Here is a 21,537-nt window from a genome sequence, read left to right as displayed (position 1 = left end):
ATATTTGGGATAGCCCCTGCAGTGCACGCACCCTCCTATTGAAAGCATCTTCCAGCCTCTGGTGTTTCCATCTCAAGCCTCCCCAACCCCGTCCCATTCCTACGCCCGGTCCTGCCCCAGGGCTCCCAGAGAGTGTGAGGCGGCCCTTTGAGCCCCAAGGCTGACGGGCGGGACCCGGGCGCCCCAAGGACTCTCTGGGTGGAGATGCTCGGGCGGGAGCCGCACCTCCGAGGTTGGGCGCCGCTCCTCCGAGGTTGTGCGCCGCGAGGGCGCGGAGCGCGTCCGATGGTGGCCGGTGGCGGGGCTCCCCCCCGCCCCCCCGCCCGGCCCGGCCCGGCCCGGCCAGCCGCGCTTCTCTGCCGCCGCCTCGGGGCGTCTCTGCTTCGCTACGAGCCGGGAACCGCCGCGGCGGCGGCGCGAGGAGGGGAGCGGGCGGCGGCGGCGGCGGCGGTGGCGGCGGCGGCGGCGGCGGCCGCGCCAAGAAGCGCCGGGTCACCGCAGGCTGAGGCGCCCGCCGTCCCCGCCCTCCCCCTCGCTCGCCTTCTCCTCCCTCCCGCCTCCCTCGCTCGCTCGCTCCTTCCCTCTCCCCGCCTCCCCTCCGCGCTCCCCCGCCCTCCCCTCCGCGCCTCGCCTCCTCCGCCCCGCGCCCTGCGGTGCTGCAGCTGCGGGCGGCTCCAGCTGCCCCCAGATGTGGGCTGGGCGGCGCGCGGGGAACTTTCGCGCCGGCAGCGAGTGCGGGGCCCCGGCTGCGGTCCGGCTGCCATGGATCCGCCGGCGGGAGCCGCTCACCGCCTGCTCTGCCCCGCGCTGCTGCTGCTGCTGCTGCTGCTGCCGCCGCTCCTGCTGCCGCCGCCGCCCGCGGACGCCCGGCTCGCCGCCGCCGCCGCCGACCCCCCAGGTAGGTGCGGCCGGGCCCCCGAGCTCCACGACCCTGGTCGGCCGGGCCCCGCCCCGCGTGCCTCGCCGCCCCCTCCCCAGGCGTCGTCCAGCCCGACTTGGGCAAACTCTGCGCACCCCGCCCGGGGCCAAGTTGGCCAACTTCGGGGCCGGGTTGGTCGCGCAGGGGGCGCCCCGCGGCGCACCGGAGCGCCTCGGGCCGGGGGGAGCCTCGGAGCGTTCGCGGCTCCCGAGACGCGGAGCGTGGAGATGGAGGACCGGGAAAGCCCCGCGGCAGAGAGCGCAGCGCTAGCCCCAGCGGGTCCTGGGGAGCCAGGGCGAGGCTGCGCCGGGGCTCGCGTCCGGGGACGCTCGGGAGGAGCCGGGTGCTGAGCTCGCCGCCTTGGGCCCTGAGGACTGATGGGGCTCCCTGGAGGGAATCCCTGAAGATCCGAGGGACCCTGCTCCACCCCTCCCTGCCCTCGGGCGCGCGGGGAAGGGGGCCAGCGTTGGTCCAACCGAGAGCTGGACACGGAGGACAGGCCGCGCGTGCCGGGGGGAGCCGAGTCCTCGCCGCTCCGGAGGCAAGCGGTGAGGGCGCCCGGGCGGCGGGGACCGCGGAGGGGTAGAGGCGCACGGGTAGGGGGCCAACCGGCAACGGCTTCGGAGCAGCCCCATGTCCTGCCAAGGACGGTAGGTTCAAGGGACCGGGAACAGTCTGACGGGGCCATCCCCAGGGGAACTGTGAGGAGCTCGCGGAGCCCCAACCCGGAACCGGGCAGGGGGCAGAGCTCTTGGCTGGCAGGATCCCAGAGGGGGACGGCCTGGGGGCGGCGGGGCTCCGGAGTGATGTCCCTGTTAACGCCCCTTCCCAGTTGGAAGAAGGCCGGGGAGGTGAAGGTTAGTTTCTGAGGGTTGTTTGGCAGAATGCCCTTCCCTGTTCGCAGCGGCGGCGGGGTGGTGGAGGGATGCGGGGTTTCGCGGCGAGGCTCTGGCGGGTCTGACGCCCCTTCCCGTTGCAGGAGGGCCCCTGGGGCACGGAGCGGAGCGCATCCTGGCGGTGCCGGTGCGCACTGACGCCCAGGGCCGCTTGGTGTCCCACGTGGTGTCGGCGGCGTCTGCCCAGGCTGGGGTACGCGCCCGCAGGGCCGCCCCTGACCAGACCCCGGGCTTACCTGGAGGCAACGAGGAGGACCCCGGCGGCCGCCTCTTCTACAATGTCACAGTCTTCGGCCGAGACCTGCACCTGCGGCTGCGGCCCAATGCCCGCCTCGTGGCGCCCGGGGCCACGGTGGAGTGGCAAAGCGAGTCGGGCGCCACCCGCGTGGAGCCCCTGCTCGGGACGTGCCTCTATGTCGGAGACGTGGCGGGCCTGGCTGAAGCCTCCTCCGTGGCGCTCAGCAACTGCGACGGGCTCGTGAGTACTCACTTCTCTCGCTCCTTTCTGTCCAAGGCCCTTGCCTGGGAATTGGAGGCTGGTTACCTGTGAGTCCAAGGCCTGCACTGAGGGCCTCCTCTGTACCCCTGTGTGCAGGGACCACGGGGCACTGACTGAAGTGGTTGGCAGGAAAGCAAGTTATTTTGACCGGCCCGAGAGCGGGTGATTTAGGCAGTGGGTCAGGGTCGCTAAAGCTCTGATCAAGCAGAAGAGTGTGGTGTCCCTTATGCGTGCTGGGCCCCAGGTCTTCCTATCGTAGCCAAGTGTGTGTACATCTCTGGGAGTGTGTGAATCTGCACATGTGTCTTGGAATGTTGGTGTGCACTCGCGTCTGGGTACCTGTGCACCTGCGTGAATATGTGTCTTGTGCGTGAGCGTATCTGTAGGTTTCTGCTCATTTGGGTGTCAGGGTGTCTGTTGAGTGTGCGTCCCCGTGCATTTGAGAATGTGGGGTATGTGTGCAAGGGGGCACGTGGGTTGGCGGTCAGTCTGCTTGCTTCTGTGCTACCCAGGGAGCGGGGAGTGGTGCTGAAATGCCCGGTTATTCCTCTGCCCCCTGGCTGACCGGGAGCCACTGATTTTTATGCTGTGGTTTCCTGTTGAACTCCAGCTGGTAATTTGAAAAGTCGGTTTTCTCTCTCTATTTTGAGCCAAGGGGAGCATTTGGAAATACAGGCTCTGGTGCCCACGGGTAGCCTCTGAAGGACAGGAGAGAGGCCCAGTCCCCTCCTGGGACTTTTTGGGTCACCCGGTGCGACTGGAGCCCTGGGAAGTTTTCCTGTTTTCAGGGGCCCCAGAGGGACCATGGCTTGGCATCAGGGGGCCTAGGAGGAAGCCTGGATCGATGCTCAGGGAGGAGGCTGACATTGGCGGTGCTCTGTCCGGCCGCCCCGGGGCCTGGCACGGGCAGAAGCCACTGCAGTTTTCTATTTTGGATTGGGTGTGCGGTGGTCAGGCTGGCGGTGCTGGCCAGACATCTGAAGCCGCCCACCGTGGCTTTTGCTGTAAGTGCTGCTCAGGACACTCCCATTCTGAGCGAGTGGCCGCCCTCCCAGCCCTGCTGGCCCCCAAGTCCCCCTGTCCTCAGGCTCGTCCTGCCTGCCTGCAGAGCCAACAATGACACCAGTGCCCCACAACCGCTAGTGTTCTTTTTATGGAGACACAGGAAATGTCACTTGTTGCTTCGGAAAATCACTGCCTTTGGCTGGATTTCATTAGAACCCAGGCATATTGCAAACAACTATAAATGTCCTTGGAGGAATTGGGTTATCCTGGTGCGGCCCTTTGTATGTCCGAGGACGTCCCGGGCCTTGTAGGTGTGTCTCATTTCGTGCTGCAGGTGAATTTCCTAAATCAAAGGAAATCGGTGCTGGGGACTCCAGGGGTTGGGGTAGTTGACATGGATGCAGTCTGTAGGTGGGCCAGCTCCTGTGTACTGATTAATTCCTGAAAGACAGCACTTCAGGGAGTCTGTGTCACTATATCACTCATTCGTCTGTCATTTGGTGATTCATTTGTTTAGCCAGAACCTCCTAGTGTGTTTGTCCACTGTGCCGGTCAGAGGTGTTCCTCGCCCGGTGCCCACCTGGGTTGAGGGGCTGAGCAGTACCCCGTCCCTGCCTTTGACAGTGATCTCCTGGGGGCTATTTGAAGAAAGAGTTGCCAATAGGCAAAGGTGCATGTTGGCAATCTCAGAAGAGGGAAGAAGACGTGCAGAGGTACCAGGTATGCGTTGGCCGGGTCAGGACAGACATGGTGAGTGAGATGTCACATGTACTGGACACACGCCTGCACACGTACAAGATGGAGCAGGAAAGAGTTGGACTTGGAAGACTGGCTGGGCCTTGCCTCAGGGGCCTTGAATACTGTCAGTGAAAAATGGCCTTGAGACAGTGGGGCATCAATTTTAGTTCTTTAAATTTCTTTGTTTTTCTTTTTTTTCTTCTTCTATTCTTCCTTTCTTTCTTCCTTCCTTCCTTCCTTCCTTCCTTCCTTCCTTCCTTCCTTCCCTCCCTCCCTCCCTCCCTCCCTTCCTTCCTTCTTTCCTTCCTTCCTTCCTTCCTTCCTTCGGCCTAGAGACGGTAGGGCATCAATATTAGTTTTTTACTATTTTTCTTTTTTCTTTTCTTTTCCCCTTCCTTCCTTCCTTCCTTCCTTCCTTCCTTCCTTCCTTCCTTCCTTTTCCTTCCTTCTTTCCTTCCTTCCTCCCTCCCTCCCTCCCTCCCTCCCTTCCTTCTTTCCTTCCCTCCTTCCTTTTGTTTTGGCATGTGTGCCTCTTCTCATTTTATAACAATTAATTCCTTAACCTTTGAAGCCTCTCTGCATCAGTGATAGGCCTGGGGCTTTATACATCATGCAAAGCCGTGGTCTCCACAGCTGTCCTGCAGGGGAGGGATCCTCATCCCTGGTTTGCAGATAGGCAGGGAGGCTCTAGGAGGATGAGCCACTTGCTCAAGACCACATAGGTAGGATTCTGGCCTGGTTCTCTCCAGCTACTTTTTCCACAGCGCTCCCAAGACACTGAGATAGGCAATACCTGTGCATCCCCTCCCAATGGGCCTTATATGGATAAATGCATCTCACTCACCCAGAAACCCAGGCCCTTAACCCCCGTGCCACACAGGCCACCTTTCTCCTCAGCTTTTGCTCTTCCTTCATAGATAACACAACACACAAAGCAGGTATGTCAGGCTGTGGTGTGTGTGCAAATCCCCAGGGACCTGGTTAAAATGCAGGTTCATCACATCTGCAGTGGGGCCTGAAGTTCTGCATTTCTCATAAGCTCCAAGGCTAATGCTCCTGGGCCTCGGCTTGCCCTTTGAGAAGCCAGGCTCAATAGCCCCCTTTCTGCAAGAGAGTTCTGCAGATTGTAACACACATTGCCTCTAGCAAATGGGGTTCAGCCGACAAACTGGTGTGGGCAGTGCTGTACCTTGCATTCAGCTTGTGAGATTCAGGGAGTCCATCGGGATCTCTGAGAAGTTCTGTAATGAAGAAGTCGTCTCAGGGCTCCTGGGTGGCTCTGTCAGTTAAGTGTCCGGCTCTTGATCTCAGGTCAGGTCTTGATCTCAGGGTTGTGATTTCAAACCCTGAGTTGGACTCCATGCTGGGCATGGAGCCTACTTAAAAAAAAAAAAAAAAAGGAAATGTCTTGTGCTCTGTGTAATCCATCATGTTCTACGCAGATGGGACCGTGGAACCCCTTCTTTGCAGAACATTTGGAACTAGTCTTCCTGGAAGACGTGAAGAGAAACCACAGAGCAGGGTCCCAGCAGGCAGCTGTGGTCTTAGAGCTTACATTTAGATGGGACATGCCTTTCCCAAGAGCCACAAGCCCTTTCAGGCCTAATGTCCTGCTCCTGGCCAGGGACACACAGTTGCTCATCTACTTGCCTGGCCCTGAGTTTGTTTCTCTGCTTTAAAGGAAGGCACAGTGGCAGTAGCTTTGTTTTCTGTGGACAGGAGTCTCCTAATCGAGGAGATTCTTAATTCACCATATTTGTCAGGATCTTTTCAGTTACAAGTGACGGCTTAAGTTAAATTAGTTTAAACAAACAAAAAAAGGGAAGTTATTAGCTCACAGAATGGTAAATCTTCAGGCATGGCTGAATCCAGGTGCACTTGTCTCCTGTCTCTGTCTTCTATGTGTTAGCTTTGTTGTCAGGTGCAATTCTTCTGTGGTGCCCCCGTCTTTCCAGGGGCCCAGCAGTGCCTGACTGACATCTTTTTCTGATTATTTCTGGCTGAGTCCTGGGTATGACTCTGGCTAGCCTGGGGTCTAATGCTCTTGGGAGAACCCCAGAAATGGAGACCGGAAGAGGTGCTGTTTCCTCAGTTACCATGAGATTGGGATTCTGGGCCTGCCAAGATGTAGATCTTTCTGGAGTCAGGTAGAGGTGCAGACTCAAGAGATGCCACATGAAGACATGCTTTGTAAGGCATGCCGGGCACTTTATTTCCAGAGAGGCTGGGAAATGTAGAGTTTCCAGGTTGTCTTTTTTTTTTTTTTTTTTTTTTTTATAGCCACTAGACAGAAATTGTTCATGATATGCACAGGGAAAGGGTAAAGTTTGTCTTTTCACAATGCATAAGAAAATTACGCTTAATGAAGGATTCTTGCATGTCGCGTTGCTATAGTTTTCTAGTACCTCTCGGGCCACGTGATAGGTATGCTAATTTCACATCATTCTTATATGCTCATCAAAAACCCAATAAGGGGCACCTGGTGTCTCAGTCAGTTAAACGTCCGACTCTTTATTTTGGCCCAGGTCATGATCTCAAGGTTGTGAGATCGAGTCCCCTGTCAGGTTCTGTGCTGAGAGTGGAGCCTGCTTAAGATTTTTTTTCTCTCTCTCTCTCCCTCTGCCCCGCTCCCCTCCTCAAAAATACAGCAACAACAACGAGAAGGCTGTTGGCATAAAAATAATAGTAACTCGTAGTTTTTTGTGCGTCTACTATGTGCCAGGCTCCCTGCTGAGCACCTGATATCACCCTGTTCAATCCTCGCACTATCCTGTGGTCTATGCCTCATATCCCCATTCTACAGATGAATGAACTGAACCTCCAAATGCTGAAACCTTGTTTCTGATTCGAAGACCACGCCAACTACATTTTATTGCCTTTTTTTTTTTTTTGCATGCCAACAAAAAAGAATAAAAAGGAAGAAATGTATTTCTTGAAAACAGTCCTTACCTTTCCTGTTTTGACTCTTGGAGACCTTCTCAGTCAGGGGCGTTGCCTGTTGTTTGTGGGAGCAGGGAGCAGTCCTGGTGGCTGACACACTGCTCACCCACTCCAGCCTGCAGCCCCTGGCAGGTTGCCTCAGTCTTCACAGCTGGGTGATGGTAGCGGGGACTCCAGTAGGACCCAAGCACCCCACACCACCTCTGCCTCCCACCTCAGTGCAGCTCTGGGGACCTCTCTGGCCAGATAGGGCCTGACAGGGCGAGTGGGTGGAAGTCTTCATGGGCTAGGCAGTGGGAAGGGTCTGGTCTCTGAGGTCTGGTCCCATCCTGAGGTCTGACCAGGGGGGCAGTGTATATCCTAATGTGGGAGCTCAGTATGAGCCCCCACGATTCTGCTAGGCAGAGCCCTCATCATATGGCCAAGGTTGAGAGACGCCCAAGGACTTCTGCCTGGTGGGCTGGGGCTCCTGGCCAGGATGACAGCCTGGCCAGGAGCCAACTCTGTCCAGTCTTTTTTTTTTTTTTTTTTTTTTTTTTACATTTATTTATTTTTGAGAGAGGGAGAGAGAGAGAGAGGGAGAGAATGCACACATGTGTGTGTGAGCATGGGGGTGGGGCAGAGAGAGGGGGATGGAGGGTTTGAAGTGGGTTCCATGCTGTCAGCGCAGAGCCCGATGTGGGGCTCGAACCCACGAACTGTGAGATCGCGACCTGAGCGGAAGTGGGACGCTTCACCGACTGAGCCACCCAGGCGCCCCTGTCCAGTCTTTTTAAGTGTCACCAAGGTCTACAGAGAAAAGTTATTTGCTGGCTCAAGGGACCAAGATGAGTTTCATTCCAGCTGGCTCAGATGCTAGAGTCGGGCAGGCAGGTGTGGCAGGCTCGGGCTGTGGGGCTGGGGTGAGGGTGCCTAGGACTTGCAGCTGTCCCTTGTAAGGTCTTCCTCCCTCCCACCCTACCTTGGCACTGCCTGGTGGGGGAGGGCAGTGAGAAGATGTCAGGAACACCACAGAGGGGCTGTGGGACATTCCAAGTTCCCTGGGTCTTGGGGTTCCTCAGGTCAGAACAGCAGAGGCACCTGTTTGGCCCCTGCTCTTGGCAATCTACACAGCTGTCCCAGAGTAGTCTCAGCCTCCTCCATGGCTTCTTGGCTCCTTGTTGTTTTAAGATTCATTTAGTTTACATGACAGAAAACTGACTTACAATGAATGAAATAAACAAGGGAGGTCATGGGCCCAATTATCTATGGGGTCCTGAGGAATTCAGGCATGGCTGGATCCAGGGGCTCAGGGCTTGTTTCAGCACATGCTCTCTGCCTTTCAGTTCTGTCACTCTTTGTGTTTATCTCAACATAGCCTTCCCCATGTGGGGGCCACCGGCAACTCCTGCTTAATTTGTCTTCTTCCACGGTGGCAATCAGAAATGGAGAGCAGTTCTTTCTGGGTGGTTCCTGCTAGCATCCTGGAGAGGGCTCTGATAGGGCCCATTTTTATTTTTATTTTTTATTTTTTTTAATATATGAAATTTATTGTCAGATTGGTTTCCATACAACACCCAGTGCTCATCCCAAAAGATGACCTCTTCAATACCCATCACCTACCCTCCCCTCCCTCCCACCCCCCATCAACCCTCAGTTTGTTCTCAGTTCTTAGGAGTCTCTTATGCTTTGGCTCTCTCCCACTCTAACCTCTTTGTTTGTTTGTTTTTTTCCCTTCCCCTCCCCCATGGGTTTCTGTTAAGTTTCTCAGGATCCACCTAAGAGTGAAAGCATACGGTATCTGTCTTCCTCTGTATGGCTTATTTCACTTAGCATCACACTCTCTAGTTCCATCCACGTTGCCACAAAGGGCCATATTTCGTTCTTTCTCATTGCCACGTAGTACTTCATTGTGTATATAAACCACAATTTCTTTATCCATTCATCAGTTGATGGACATTTAGGCTCTTTCCACAATTTGGCTATTGTTGAGAGTGCTGCTATAAACATCGGGGTACAAGTGCCCCTATGCATCAGTACTCCTGTATCCCTTGGGTAAATTCCTAGCAGTGCTACTGCTGGGTCATAGGGTAGGTCTATTTTTAATTTTCTGAGGAACCTCCACACTGCTTTCCAGAGCGGCTGCACCAATTTGCATTCCCACCAACAGTGCAAGAGGGTTCCCGTTTCTCCACATCCTCTCCAGCATCTATAGTCTCCTGATTTGTTCATTTTGGCCACTCTGACTGGTGTGAGGTGATATCTGAGTGTGGTTTTGATTTGTATTTCCCTGATGAGGAGCGACGTTGAGCATCTTTTCATGTGCCTGTTGGCCATCCGGATGTCTTCTTTAGAGAAGTGTCTATTCATGTTTTCTGTGATAGGGCCCATTTTTAAACTGATAGCTATGATGTAGGCCTGGCCTGAGTCTCTTGCTCACCTTTGGGATTGAAAGTGAGGGTCAGATCCCCAAGCTCTGGAGTGGGTTTGCGTTTTATGTAAAAGCAAGAGGAGGGTGAATGTGCCAGGCGGATGAAAACAGTTGCCACCACACATTCCACCCGGACTCCAGGTCCCAGAGTCCAGCCCAGGTCTCTTCCTGGGCTCCAGACTTGCCTGCGCAGCTGCCTCCAGGGCTCCTTCTCTGGTTGACCCCATGCTTCTGAAATGGAATGCACTCTCCATTCTCTTCCAGACCCCACCCTTTCTTGGGTGGGAATCCCAGGATCACCCCTCTCCTCCCTGTGCATGACCCCAAATCCAGCCAGCCACCATCTTAGACATCTCTGGACTTCATTCCAGTGCCCACCTCTCCACCATGCCTGACTCTAAGCCCTGTCTTTTGTGCCTGTGTTCCTCAGCTGCTGCTGAATGGTCTCTCCCCAGCAACTCTTGCCTCACACAGCAGCCAGACTGATTTTATAAACCACATATTAAATCATGTCACTCCTTTGTTCAAGATCTTTCAATGATTTTTATTGCCCTTAAAAAAAAAATCCCGGAAAAACATCCAAACCCACTGGCCTGGCATTCAAGGCCCCCTATGACCTGGCCCAGTGGCTTCCAGGTTCGTCTGTCATTGTGTCCCCCTCATGCCTGTGCCCCAGTCACACTGATCTTTTATTTCCTCCAACTCTGACACTCCCAGCTCAGGGCCTTTGCATAGGCTGTGTGCCTGGACCACTCTTATCCCTTCATCTTTACTTGGCTCAGTCTGTAGGTCTCAGCCAAGTGGCATTTCATACAGGAAGCCATCCTAGACATTCGCATACCATGTTACACCCTGTGCTTCTTAGTAACCTGTACCATAGGTAATGTGTATCTGGCTATGTCTGGGCTATGTAGGGCCCAGCTGTGAAATCAGAGTTCCTGAAGCCTATGTAGGAAAGGGCTGGGGACTTGCCCTTGAGACCCCGTACCCTTCCCTTCCGCGCCCCCCCCCCCCCCCCCAATGCCCAGGGCTGGCCTGCCTCTCCTTATCTGCTCTCTTGACAATCCCAGAATGTCCACCTTCAGTGGGGCAGACCACTGAGAATGGCTGACAGCTCTGCCTCCTTTCCCACAGGAAAGCACTTGTACACACATGTGGTATTACAGGTTTCTTGCCCCCACTTTGGGGTTCATGAAACCTGAGTTCGAAACCACTGGTCTAAATCAAACTAAGTAGGGGAGGGAAGTCCCCCCCCCCCAAACCCACCCCAGGCATGTATGGGGAAGTGTTAGGTGGGGGTGAGGAGATATCAGGCTGGGCTCTGGCAAGCCACCTTGCAAGCCTGGGCAAATCCTCCTACCATGAGAGCCATCAGTTGGTCCAGATGGAAAGTGGGGGTTGGAGTTAACCATTTCTAGGACCCTTCCAGGGCAACTCCAGGTGTCTTAGGGGCCAGGTGGGGAACAGACAGACACACGTGAGGGAACAGAGTTGGAGGATGGAGAGGCGGGGATCCCAGCGGACCCAAGCCCCACCTCCCTTGAGAGATTGTTGCCTCTGGTGAGTGTGGGCTCTTTGCTGCAGAATCCTCTATTGTTACTTCAGAGAAACTATGTTTCTGAATCTGTTGATATCATGTGGGCAAACAAGTCCAGTGTGAAGACTGATAGGTCCCCTGACAGGGCCTCCAGAGGCAGGTGTGGAAGCACTGGGAGATGTGCTAGCAGCAGGATCATTAGATGGGCCAAGGTTCCCTGCCAGCAGGGGCTGGGGAACCTGCTGAGAACCCAGCCTCACTTCATCACAGCTGTCCCACATACCCTTCCAGGACATCCACAACCTTCTGACTGACCTCCCCACCACTTCTCACTGGGAAGGATTTGGTGGAAGGGAAGGAGCTTCCTAGGGGCTCTTCCCTGCCTGGGCTGGGTAGGAACATGCACTGACCTGTGGCTGCCATGATGGAGGCTTACTTGTCAGGAGTTTGTGTTCAAGGTGGCAGATCAGCAGCCTGTGACCCCACCCCACCACCCCATTTCCTCGTGGTGGCCCCTCAGAATGAGACTCATCTGTCTTTATTGAATAAGGCATCCAAAGGCGGGGGCGCCTGGGTAGCTCAGTCGGTTAAGCATCAGACTTCAGCTCAGGTCACGATCTCGCGTCCAACTTTGGCGCAGGTGATGCTCTTGCAGTTTATGGGTTCAAGCCCCATGTCAGGCTCTGTGCTGACACCTGGGAGTCTGGAGCCTGGTTTGGATTCTGTGCCTGCCTCTCTTTCTGCCCTCCCTCGCTCACACTGTCTCTCTCAAAAATAAATAAACATTAAAAAAAAAAAAAGAATAAGGCATCCAAAGGCACCTAGAGTAGTCAAAATCATAGACAGGAGAGTGCTGGTTGCCAGGGGCTGGGGGGACGAGGGGAGAGGAGTTATTATTAATAGTTACGGTTTCAGTTCTACAAGGAAAAAAAGAATTATAGATATGGATAGTGGTGATGGTTGCACAACATTAAGAATGCATTTACTAGCACACTAAGCACTACACAAAGAATGGTTAAGATGGTAAATTTTATGTTGTGTGTATTTTACCACGTGAAAAAGGGCATCTGAGGACTCATGGGATTCAGTAGGTAGTTCAGGGTTGGAGTGGTGCCCCTTGAATCCCACTCACCCAGTTTTCCTCCCCTGTGTGACTCTTTCCCCTGGAGGACCAGTGGCTGCGGCTGTCCCCACACCCCTCACATCCCCAGGGACAGGCTGGGGAAAGAGAAGCTGTCTAGTTTTTGGAGGTTCCCGCCAGTCTTGAGCTTCACTCTGATTGGCTGGGATTAGGTCACGGGACTTTTCTATAGCCAATCACTGTGACCCAGGAATGCCATGTGCTGATTGGCTCTGGCTGAGTCATATGCTGCAGCCACGGCTTCGAACAGCGCCGGGAGAGCGCCGGGAGCTACGACCACCCGTGACTGCAGGGTAGCGGCTTCCCGCCTGTGTCACTCTTCTGCCGGCTGAGGGCCCTGCTGCCCGCGCTGTCCCTCAAGAAAAGGCAGCGGATCAGTGTCTATACCGGCTACCTTTCCTGGAACATGTACCCTATCACTGTGGTCGTCCTGTGAGCCCGCCATTGCTGTCCCCCTTTGACAGATGAGGAAACTGAGGCTCTGGTGAGTTACTCGGATCTGTGGGCTCTCCCAGTGTGGTGTCGCCTCTCTCCATGGAATCCTCTAGGGTAAAGGACATAGTGGATTGGTCGGTCACCGATCTCCGAGCCTGAGCTCTGGGAGGCCAGCTCTTTCCGAGTCATCCTCTGTCACCTTGACACCCCCTGCCCTGACTCTGTGGCCATGTGTGTTTCTGGCACTGGTTGTGGAGTGTAACGGTGCCATCCATTTATGTGTTGGCAGGCTTCAGGCTCTTTCTGCCCCATGGCCAGCCTTGGCTGCCTGTCCCCTTGTGCCCCCAGCCCTTAGTGAGTGAAGAGTGATGCTGAGGGTCAGCTGGAAGGTGGGGAAGGCCAGATCCTCACCTAGGCCTGCTGTGAGCACCATGAGTGCCATAGCCAGGGTGAGCACTCACTGAGGAGCTCCTTTGCTCTGAGACACAGGGACACCTCCCATGGCCTGGAGTGTCCACCTAGCACTGAGGCTGGCTTTACTGTGCAGTGGCCTCAGCTGTGGTCTGGGCCTCCCCGTTCTGGTCTCTGAGATCCATAGGGGCAAATGCATGTGGGGTCCTTCCTGGGACCTTGGGTCTGTACTGGCAGGCAGACACATCCTTCATTACTCTCACTGCCCTCCTCTGCTTGGGCAGCCTGGGGGAACATATGTGCATGTTTGTGCGCCTCTGCATGGCAATGTATGTGTGTATGTGGAAAGGTGTGAGTGTGTGTGCATGTGCATGTGCATGCATATCTGTGTGAGTGTGATGTGAAAATGGATGTGCATGTAAGTGTGTGTGTGTGTCCATGCATGGGAGTGTATGCATTGGAGTGAGCATGAGTGTGAGCGTGTGCGTGGGTGTGAATGTGCATGTTTGTGTCTGTGTGTAGGTGTATATATGTCCCCATTTGAGTGAGCATGTGCATTCAAGTGTGAGTGTGTATCATGGTCGTGTGTGTTCTTGGCAGGGGCTTCCTTCAAGGGGAGGGGATTGAGAGGGAGTAGAGGTACTGAGGGGAGGGGGAGACCCCAGCCCTCTGAATCTTGGGACCACCTTGGATCCCCCTTCCCCCACTGGCAGGCGTTCTGGAATGGGAGGGCCCAGGTAGGAGCCTCTTGCTCTGCTGCTTATGTTTCATATTAAATGTCAACTGTCCACCGGGTCTGCGGTGCTGCCATTAATATGGAGAAGTTATTACAGAGCCTGGAGCTGGCTCCTCGGGCTCATCCATGAATTTCAATTACCTTGCACATCTACTCTAGGCCTGTGGAGTGGGGTGCACAGCTTCTCCTTGGAGGCAGAGGAAACCCTGGCATCCAGGACCCAGGCCCAGACAGTGCAGGGAGCCTAGGTAGGCTCTGCGCTGCCCCACCTTGCCCTGCAGGTTTCAAGCGAGCACGGACTTGGTGTGGCCCAGAGGCTGCCGTGTCACATGGTCATCTCTGTCCCACATAACTGGGCAGCCAGGACAAAGGCTAAAATGCCACTAAACCTCATTTCCTTGGCTTGCAAAGGAGGGGAACCTATCCACACCCGCCTTGCTGGGCATTGGAAGGATGCGTGGGTGCACAGCAAGCCCTTAGCCCAGGCCTAGGGCTTGGGAAATTTATGCATTTCATCAGATCGAAGGTGCCATCAATCATAGGGCACACCAAGTAAGAGCAGAGCAGACACTCCTGATAAAACTGCGCCGTGCGGCCTTAACTTCGGTCCTAAGAGGCATAGATAGGCACCAGCCACCCTGCCCCTAGTTGCTCCAAAGAGTGGGCCATTTCTGCCTTCTCACTCGCTTTGCTTACTTAGCATGTGACTGCCTTCTTCATTTTGGGGTGTCTTCTTCTCCTTGGTAAAGTGTGGGGCTGCGGTCATTCCTCCAGGGACATTCCTCACTGATGCCAAAGCTACACACTTCCTTGTCTCGGTGACCTTCTGCACATGCTATAAATGTTTGCCATTGTGGTGTGGTTTTTCGAGGACATTTTGGGTGGCAAGGATCTCCACACAAGAAGAGCTGCCCCTACACCCAATTCAAGTGAAGTAATAGCAATATGAGTGAAACACCATGGGCAGGCGGGTGCATGCCAGCCAACACCAGCCACTGCATGGTTGCTGCCGACTGCTGGTGGTGAGAAGATACGTTGGTTTCCTCCCCAGTTCAGAGGTGGTAAATGCGAAAAAATGTGCGTCTAGAGTCCTGGGCATGCAGTTTTTATTGTTGTTGTTGCTAGTATTATTATTATGTTACAAACGATTTCAGGGCACTGTCTAAGAGCTGGCACGCAACTCTCAGGCCGAGAAGCAGAGCAGCGGCTGACACAGGGCCATTCACGCCAGAGGGACTAGCCCTTGCTAGCTCTGTGAGCAGAATATTCAAGGATTCATCTTTGAACCTGGATATTTCTCCTCTGAAAGCAGGGATTGTGACTCCATGGCAAATAAGGTGTATTTCTGTTCCATGCAAGATTTGTCTAAGTCTCAGGCGTGGCCAGTGTGATTGGGAACAGAGCTTCTGTAGGTACGATGAAAAGTGGCTCAAGCGTGGTGAACGTGAATGTATATAAAAAAACACACATCAATGTTTTTTTAATGGATGACGCCACATACCGTCTCCCGTCACTTGCAAACGAAATGTCGGGTTGATCGATATCACAGATAAATTCTGTTTTTCTGTCACTCTGTTCTTCAACCTGTACTAAACTGTGTTTATCATTAGAGCCTTTAAGCTGTGATATCTGAAGTATTAGCTACTTTATAGCTACACTGTCCACCACGGTAGCTATGAGCCAGCTGAGCTATGAGCTGGGTGAGGCTTTTGACTATTTGAAATGTGACTGGTCTGAAGTGAGTGTGTGAAGTGAGTGCCTAAGTGTAAAATACTCAGTATTCAAAGACTTACTACAAAAAAATATATAAGATATTTCATGATTATCTAGAAGTATTGATCATAGGTTAAAATGTTAATCTTTTGGATATACCGGATAAAGTAAGAAATATTGCTGAAATTAATTTCACCTTTTTTTTTTTTCCCTCAACGTGGCTCCATGTGAAGTTCTCATTACATTTCTGTTGGACGGTGCTGATTTGAGACATCTGGCTGGATACCTCCCGTTTTGCTGTTACTCTTTTGCAAAATTTTCTTGGCTGGTCACATCTGTTTATTCTTTCAATTGAATTTTAGAATTGTTTTGTCAGGTTAAAAACATCCCTTGCGAATTTGATTGACATTAAATTCAACCTAGAAACCAATTAAAGGAGGAATTGACATAATTTACAGCATTTACCAGGAACATGGTGTATTTTTCAATCGATTTAATTCTGCTTTGATGTTACTCAGTAAAGTATTATACATTTTTTATATGGGTCACCCATTGTTTTAAATCACGGTCATTTCAAGGATTTTTTTCCTTTTTGCTATTTACTGAATCATTTCCATCTATCGTTGGTGTACAGGAAGGTTATTGATTTTTATATAATTATCTTTTATCAAGCTGCTTGATTGAACTCATTAATTCTAATATATCTTTGTGGATTCCCTTGGGTTTTCTAGGTATACAGTTGTACTGTCTGTAAACGATGATGATTTTGGAGCCTCATTTCCAATCTGCACTATCTAGAACCTTCAGAGTAACGTTAAGTAACAGCAGTGGCTTTGTGCATCCGCGTCTGTGCCTGGCTCTGATGGGAACGCCCCTGGCATTTCTCTGCTTAATAAAATATAATGCTTGCTCGTGGACTAAGATGGATTTTGTGTGAAGGCAATATCCTCTGAATTCTAGTTTTCTGAGGTCCTATTTTTATCAGCAAAGGAGCTGAAATCTAGATAAAATGTGTCTAATACCTCACACACCACCCCCACCCCCACCCCAAGCCAGAGAGGCGTTATACAATTCCCAGGGGGCTGTCTTTTCTGAGGACCTGGGACTCAGGTCTGCTGGCCACACAGGTGGCTTCCGGGACTGGAACCAGTTCTCAGAAAGCCCATGAGTGGGGGAATTGCCACCTCAACAGGCCACGTTTTCCTTCTCAGTGGTGTCTCTCCCAACCTTCACTGTTTCCCAGGCAGACCTCCTGAGTCTTACAGAAGATGGTAGTTGTTGGTACCTGCCCACAGAGGCCCCCACTGGCTCCCACTGGTACTTTTATTCCCACATGCCTCTAGAAAGTCTTTTCTCAAAGACCATCGCCCCCCCACCCCCCGCTGCCTTAGAGGAAATCTATGGCCTGTTGTGTAGAGAATAAAATTGTTTTCCCTTGTGTTGTCTGTCTGTCTGCCCACAGATGGGCAGCTCTGAACAGTGTCTGTGCTGAGGCCCTGCCCTGTGAGATTCTGATTTGTTGGCTATAGGTAGGACTTAGAGGTCTGCATTTCTCAACATGGGAGGATCTTATTCACAGCCAGTGGGCACCCACTGACCTAGAGGAAGGTCAGGAGTTGTGAGGTCAAACAGAACCAGGTTCGGGGCTGGCTCGCTACTTGCTGGCCTGTGACCCTCAGTTTCCCCAGTTGGCATGCTACCTACCTTGGAGGGCTTGCGTCTTTGAGGAAGTGAAGGGGAACAAGCTGGTTGACCCCAGTCCAAAAAGCTTGGGATCCAAAATCGTTGGGAGGATTGGGGTGGAAGGAGAGGATGTCCAAGAGGGACAACCAGGCCTTCAGGTGGCTTGGGAGCACAGAAGCTGCCTCTGAGGTGTCAGCTCCTGACGCTCTGTGCCACCTGGTCCTTCACCTGGAAATTCAGAGCAGGGCACATGGAGGGAAGCCCTCTGGCATGACTGTCCCTGAGGCTGGCTGTCCACACAGTGGGCGGGTAGAACACAGTTGGCCGTGGGCACTGATCCTGCAGGCCCTGGTGGGCAGAGTAGGGGCAGGGTACTGTCTTCTGTGGTACCCCTCAATGCCACCAGCCAGACCCTAGGCCTTGTGACGCTCCCCCCTTGGCTCTGCTGGCTGACCGCTGGCTGCTGGTGTGAGCTCACTAACCCCGGGCTTAGGTCTGGGCATCCCTGGTGTTTGGGTGTGTTGTAGCCTAGAGTGGCTGGTCTGAGACCTGCACACAAAGTGAGCAGAGGTCCCAGGCCGGGGCTCAGCTTAGTTGAGAGAGAGAAAGCTTGTGTTTCCTGAGCAGTCCCCAAATGCCACAATAACTGTCACAGGGAGGGCACTGGAGGGTGGGGCGGGGGGGGGGGGTCCTGGTTCCATCCCTCCCCCCAGCCCCCCGCCGAAAGCTTTTTTTTCTCTTGTTTCTCTTTCTTCTCTCCCTGCCCTGCCTCACCTTCTTCTTTCTTCTCCCTCCCTTCTCCTTACTCTGTTCTCTTCCTCCTCCCTTCCTGCCATCTCAGTCCTCCTCTTCTTTCCCAGAGTGAGCCTTCCTACTCCATCAACCAGGACTCCTGGGTGACCCTTCCTGTGTGGTGGGCTCTGCATGGCTGGCCACACACTCAGACTCTGGCTGTGCCTGCCCGTTCCTATTCACACATGGCCTCTGACACTGCCAACAGGAACACTCTGGGAGCGGGATAGCATCCCGCTGTACTGGGGGGAAAGCAGGGCTCAGAGAAGGACAGTGACCAACCCCAGGGCACACATGGCCCCGAGCTTGGGCTCCTTCTGCTGCAGCTGAAACTCCAGAGGAAACCCTTTGCTGTCCTCTGAGGTACACATTACCCCACCCCCAGCCCACACAGCAGGCTTAATTACTGCAGCAGGAGGGGGGTTCCTCCTTCTCTCCTTGGCGGCTGAGTTCTTGGTGCAATTCCCAGCAAACAAGGTTAAGGCCAAGCCCCTGCCCTGCCAGAGTAGCCCCCACCTCAGATAGTGTGGCCTGGCCTTCGGGTGATGTTTTTCCTGTTGGGGTCCGCAGGTCCTTGTTGACTGTGTCCTTACTGGGGAGGCTGGTCAGACCGGGCTGCTGTGCTCCGACCTAGGGCTGCCATGGAAGGTTGTAAACGAGGTGTCCTGCACAAGGGCACCTGGCATGGGGGTGCAGGAGGCCAACCTCTGCTCAGTGTCTGGGAGTGGCTGGAGTGGAGGGTGGAGGGCAGCCAGAGCTGTGTGGAGGAGCAGTGTCAGGCATCTGCCCCCACCATCAAGGCCACCAGAATCACTACATTCATTTCCCTTTCTCCTGCGTTCATTAACCCTTTGTGAGCTTGGGCAGATTCATATTCAGAGAGTTTCCCTTCTTATTTTACCTTGCCAACCTTTCATTTCTCCTGGTCAGCTCTGCCAAGCCTCTACTATTAATTTCTTCTGTTTATTCAGGTTGTAGAAAATAATCAGCCTTTCAAAGAAGTGCTCTGTTGTATTTATTTTATTTTATTTTATTTTATTTTATTTATTTTTGGGGGGGGAGGGGCAGAGAGAGGGAGAGGGAGAGAATCCCAAGCAAGCTCTGCTCTGTAAGCTCTGAGCCTGAATCCCTGACTTGGGGCTTGAACGCACGAACCGTGAGATCATGACCTGAGCCAAATCGGATGTCCAACTGACTGAGCCACCCAGGTGCCCCTGTATTTTGATTTTGAAATGTTGAACTCCTTGAATCCAAGGGATGTGTGTTTCCTGTACTGTATGAGGTGTGGGTTAAGTTCTTATTTTTTCTAAATTGCCGTTCTGTGTCTCAGCACCTTCATTTACTAATCCACCCCTTTCCTTGTGACTTTGGGATGTGCACTCCCTCATCTACAAAGTTCAGGGAGGCGCTCTTGCTTGTTTCTGGCCTCTGTTTTATTTTGTACCAACACGAGGCCCTTTGTTGCTTACCAATACGTTTTAATATCTGGTAGGGCGGATATCACCATCATGACTTAAAAAAAAATGTTTTCACTATTTTTGTCCATTTTCCAAATGGATTTTGGATTTGTTTTCTTAAGATTTTAAACAATATCCTAAGAGGATCTTTATTTTGGATGATATCGCATGCTTAAAATAGTGTCCAGCATTGCAGCAGGGCCTCAGTGAATCTTTGTTGAACAAATGATGGCATCTTCAAGGTATTTAATTTTCTCAGGGAAATAAGAAGAACATTGATTCAAGTCTTTAAAAATCTATCCCCAGTAGGTTTCTTACGACGACTTTTCAAATTTTATCACCATTGTGAATAGGATCTTTTCCATTATATTTTATTAGCAGGTTATTATAGATAGTAATTTTTTAATGTTTATTTTATTTTATTTATTTATTTTGAGAGAGTGAGAGACAGAGCGCGAGTTGGAGAGGGGCAGAGAGAGGGAGACACAGAATCTGAAGCAGACTTCAGGCTCTGAGCTGTCAGCACAGAGCCCAATGTGGGGCTCGAACCCCTGAACCGTGAGACCATGACCTGAGCCGAAGTTGGATGCTTAACCAACTGAGCCACCCAGGTACCCCTGTAGATGATAATTTTTAACCTAGAATACAGTGGGTGACCAGTCACTCAGGATACCTGGGACCTCCTTATTCCAGATTAATGATACTCTCAGAGGTGAGACACTTTCATTCACAAAGAGCGAATGAAGCTAAAATCAGCATGTTCAAATCAGCATGTTCATACAGATTATATATGCATTTGCACAAACTGCAGCTAAACGCTTTGAGGACCATAGTTGACCTGGCAAATCCAAGCCCTGCCCAGGCCCCACCTGCTCCTTCTCATTTGCTTCTAGTGACTCTGTCTTCCTCTTGCGCATCAGCAAAAACAGTCTCCTGTTATCATAGTGGCATGAATGCAAAAAAACATGGATAATCACAAAAAAATCATAAAAGAAATCTCTCGATTGGATGTTTCCCATGTTTGCATTCCAGATATGCAAATTTCTATATTTCGCATCTAGGCATTTTAATGAACTTCCGTATTATTTTTTTCCTTTTTTTTTTGTGGATTCTTTTGGGGGCAAGGATTTTCTAAGTGTACAGTTATCTCCTGCAATTCATATTTTTGTGTCTTGTTTTTCAGTATTTATTCATTTTTTTTGTCTTATTACGTTGGTTAGAGCATAAAATTGAACTTCATTAATTTTGCATGGGAGCTCAAACCATGTTTTCAGAGCAGCTGGCCCGCTGCCGTCTAAGGGAGACAAGAACCAGGTCCCACTTCTCTCTCCTTCTGTGAATGCTGCGGGCAATAGATCTAAAGCGGGCAAGTCTTGGCATAAGTGGACCTTGTATCTTCACTTACCCATGCTTTTCTTTTCCTGCTCTGTTGTGTCAAGTGAGCACAGGGCATGGATGTGTGGTGGTTTGTGGGGGAGGAGTAGCAGGGACCGGTACTCCCTCCCACAGCCCCCGTTAGGTCAGGGAGCTTCTCTTGGCCCTGTGGCCTATTAGGAAACCCCTACAACCTCGGGAGCAGTATACCTGGGCAGGATTATTTGCAGGGCAGGCAGGAAAATGGCTGCCTTTTTTTTTTTTCCTTTATTTTTTTGAGAGAGAGAGAGAGAGAGAGAGAGAGAGAGAGAGAGAGAGGAGAGAGAATCCCAAGCAGGCTCTGCAATATCAGCACAGAACCCAGTGCAGGGCTCGAACCCACAATTGTGAGATCATGACCTGAGCCGAAATCAAGAGTCGGAGGCTTAACCGACTGAGCCACCCAGGCGTCCCAGGAAAATGGCTGCCTTTGAAAGACTGTCTTTGGTTTCAGCCGGGGATGTGGTTCAGCAAGCCGCTCTCAGGGGAAGGCTGGCAGGTCGATCCAACCTGCAACCTCAAATGCATTTGGACTTTGAAGCCCCATGTGAGTCCCTGCCTTGCCCCTTACCAGTGAAATATTTCTGAACTTCAGTGTTCTCATCGGTGCAGGGTGGAGTTTGCAAACCGGTGGGCTGCATGCCATGTCTGCCCACAGATGAGTTTTGTTTGGCCCTCCCAGTGTTTGACAAATCTCTCCCAAAGCTCCAGATTTCCAGTTTCTTTTGAGAACCTGGGAGAGCGCCTAGACCTGCACTCCGTGGGCTGGAGGTAAGCAGGACAGAGCCCTCCAGAGGGAGCCCACAGCTTTG

The 21,537-nt window shown here is 52.6% G+C and overlaps 1 protein-coding gene across 1 annotated transcript in view; it reads left to right on the top strand.

Annotated features, from left to right (window-relative positions):
• Nucleotides 1–623: 623 nt before the first annotated feature.
• ADAMTS2 (ADAM metallopeptidase with thrombospondin type 1 motif 2) overlaps nt 624–21,537 on the top strand; it is a 247,565-nt gene continuing 226,651 nt past the window's right edge. Inside the window, exons 1-2 of the mRNA XM_025924101.2 lie at nt 624–898; nt 1,899–2,293. Coding sequence (XP_025779886.1) covers nt 763–898; nt 1,899–2,293 — 531 coding nt within the window. The 5' untranslated portion in view covers nt 624–762. The remainder of the gene's footprint in view (nt 899–1,898; nt 2,294–21,537) is intronic.

The sequence above is a fragment of the Puma concolor genome, chromosome A1, assembly GCF_028749965.1.
Source record: "Puma concolor isolate L17-30 chromosome A1, mPumCon1.1.hap2, whole genome shotgun sequence".
NCBI lineage: Eukaryota > Metazoa > Chordata > Mammalia > Carnivora > Felidae > Puma > Puma concolor.
Note: the sequence above shows the minus strand (reverse complement) of the source record. Positions and strands in the feature narration are given on the sequence as shown.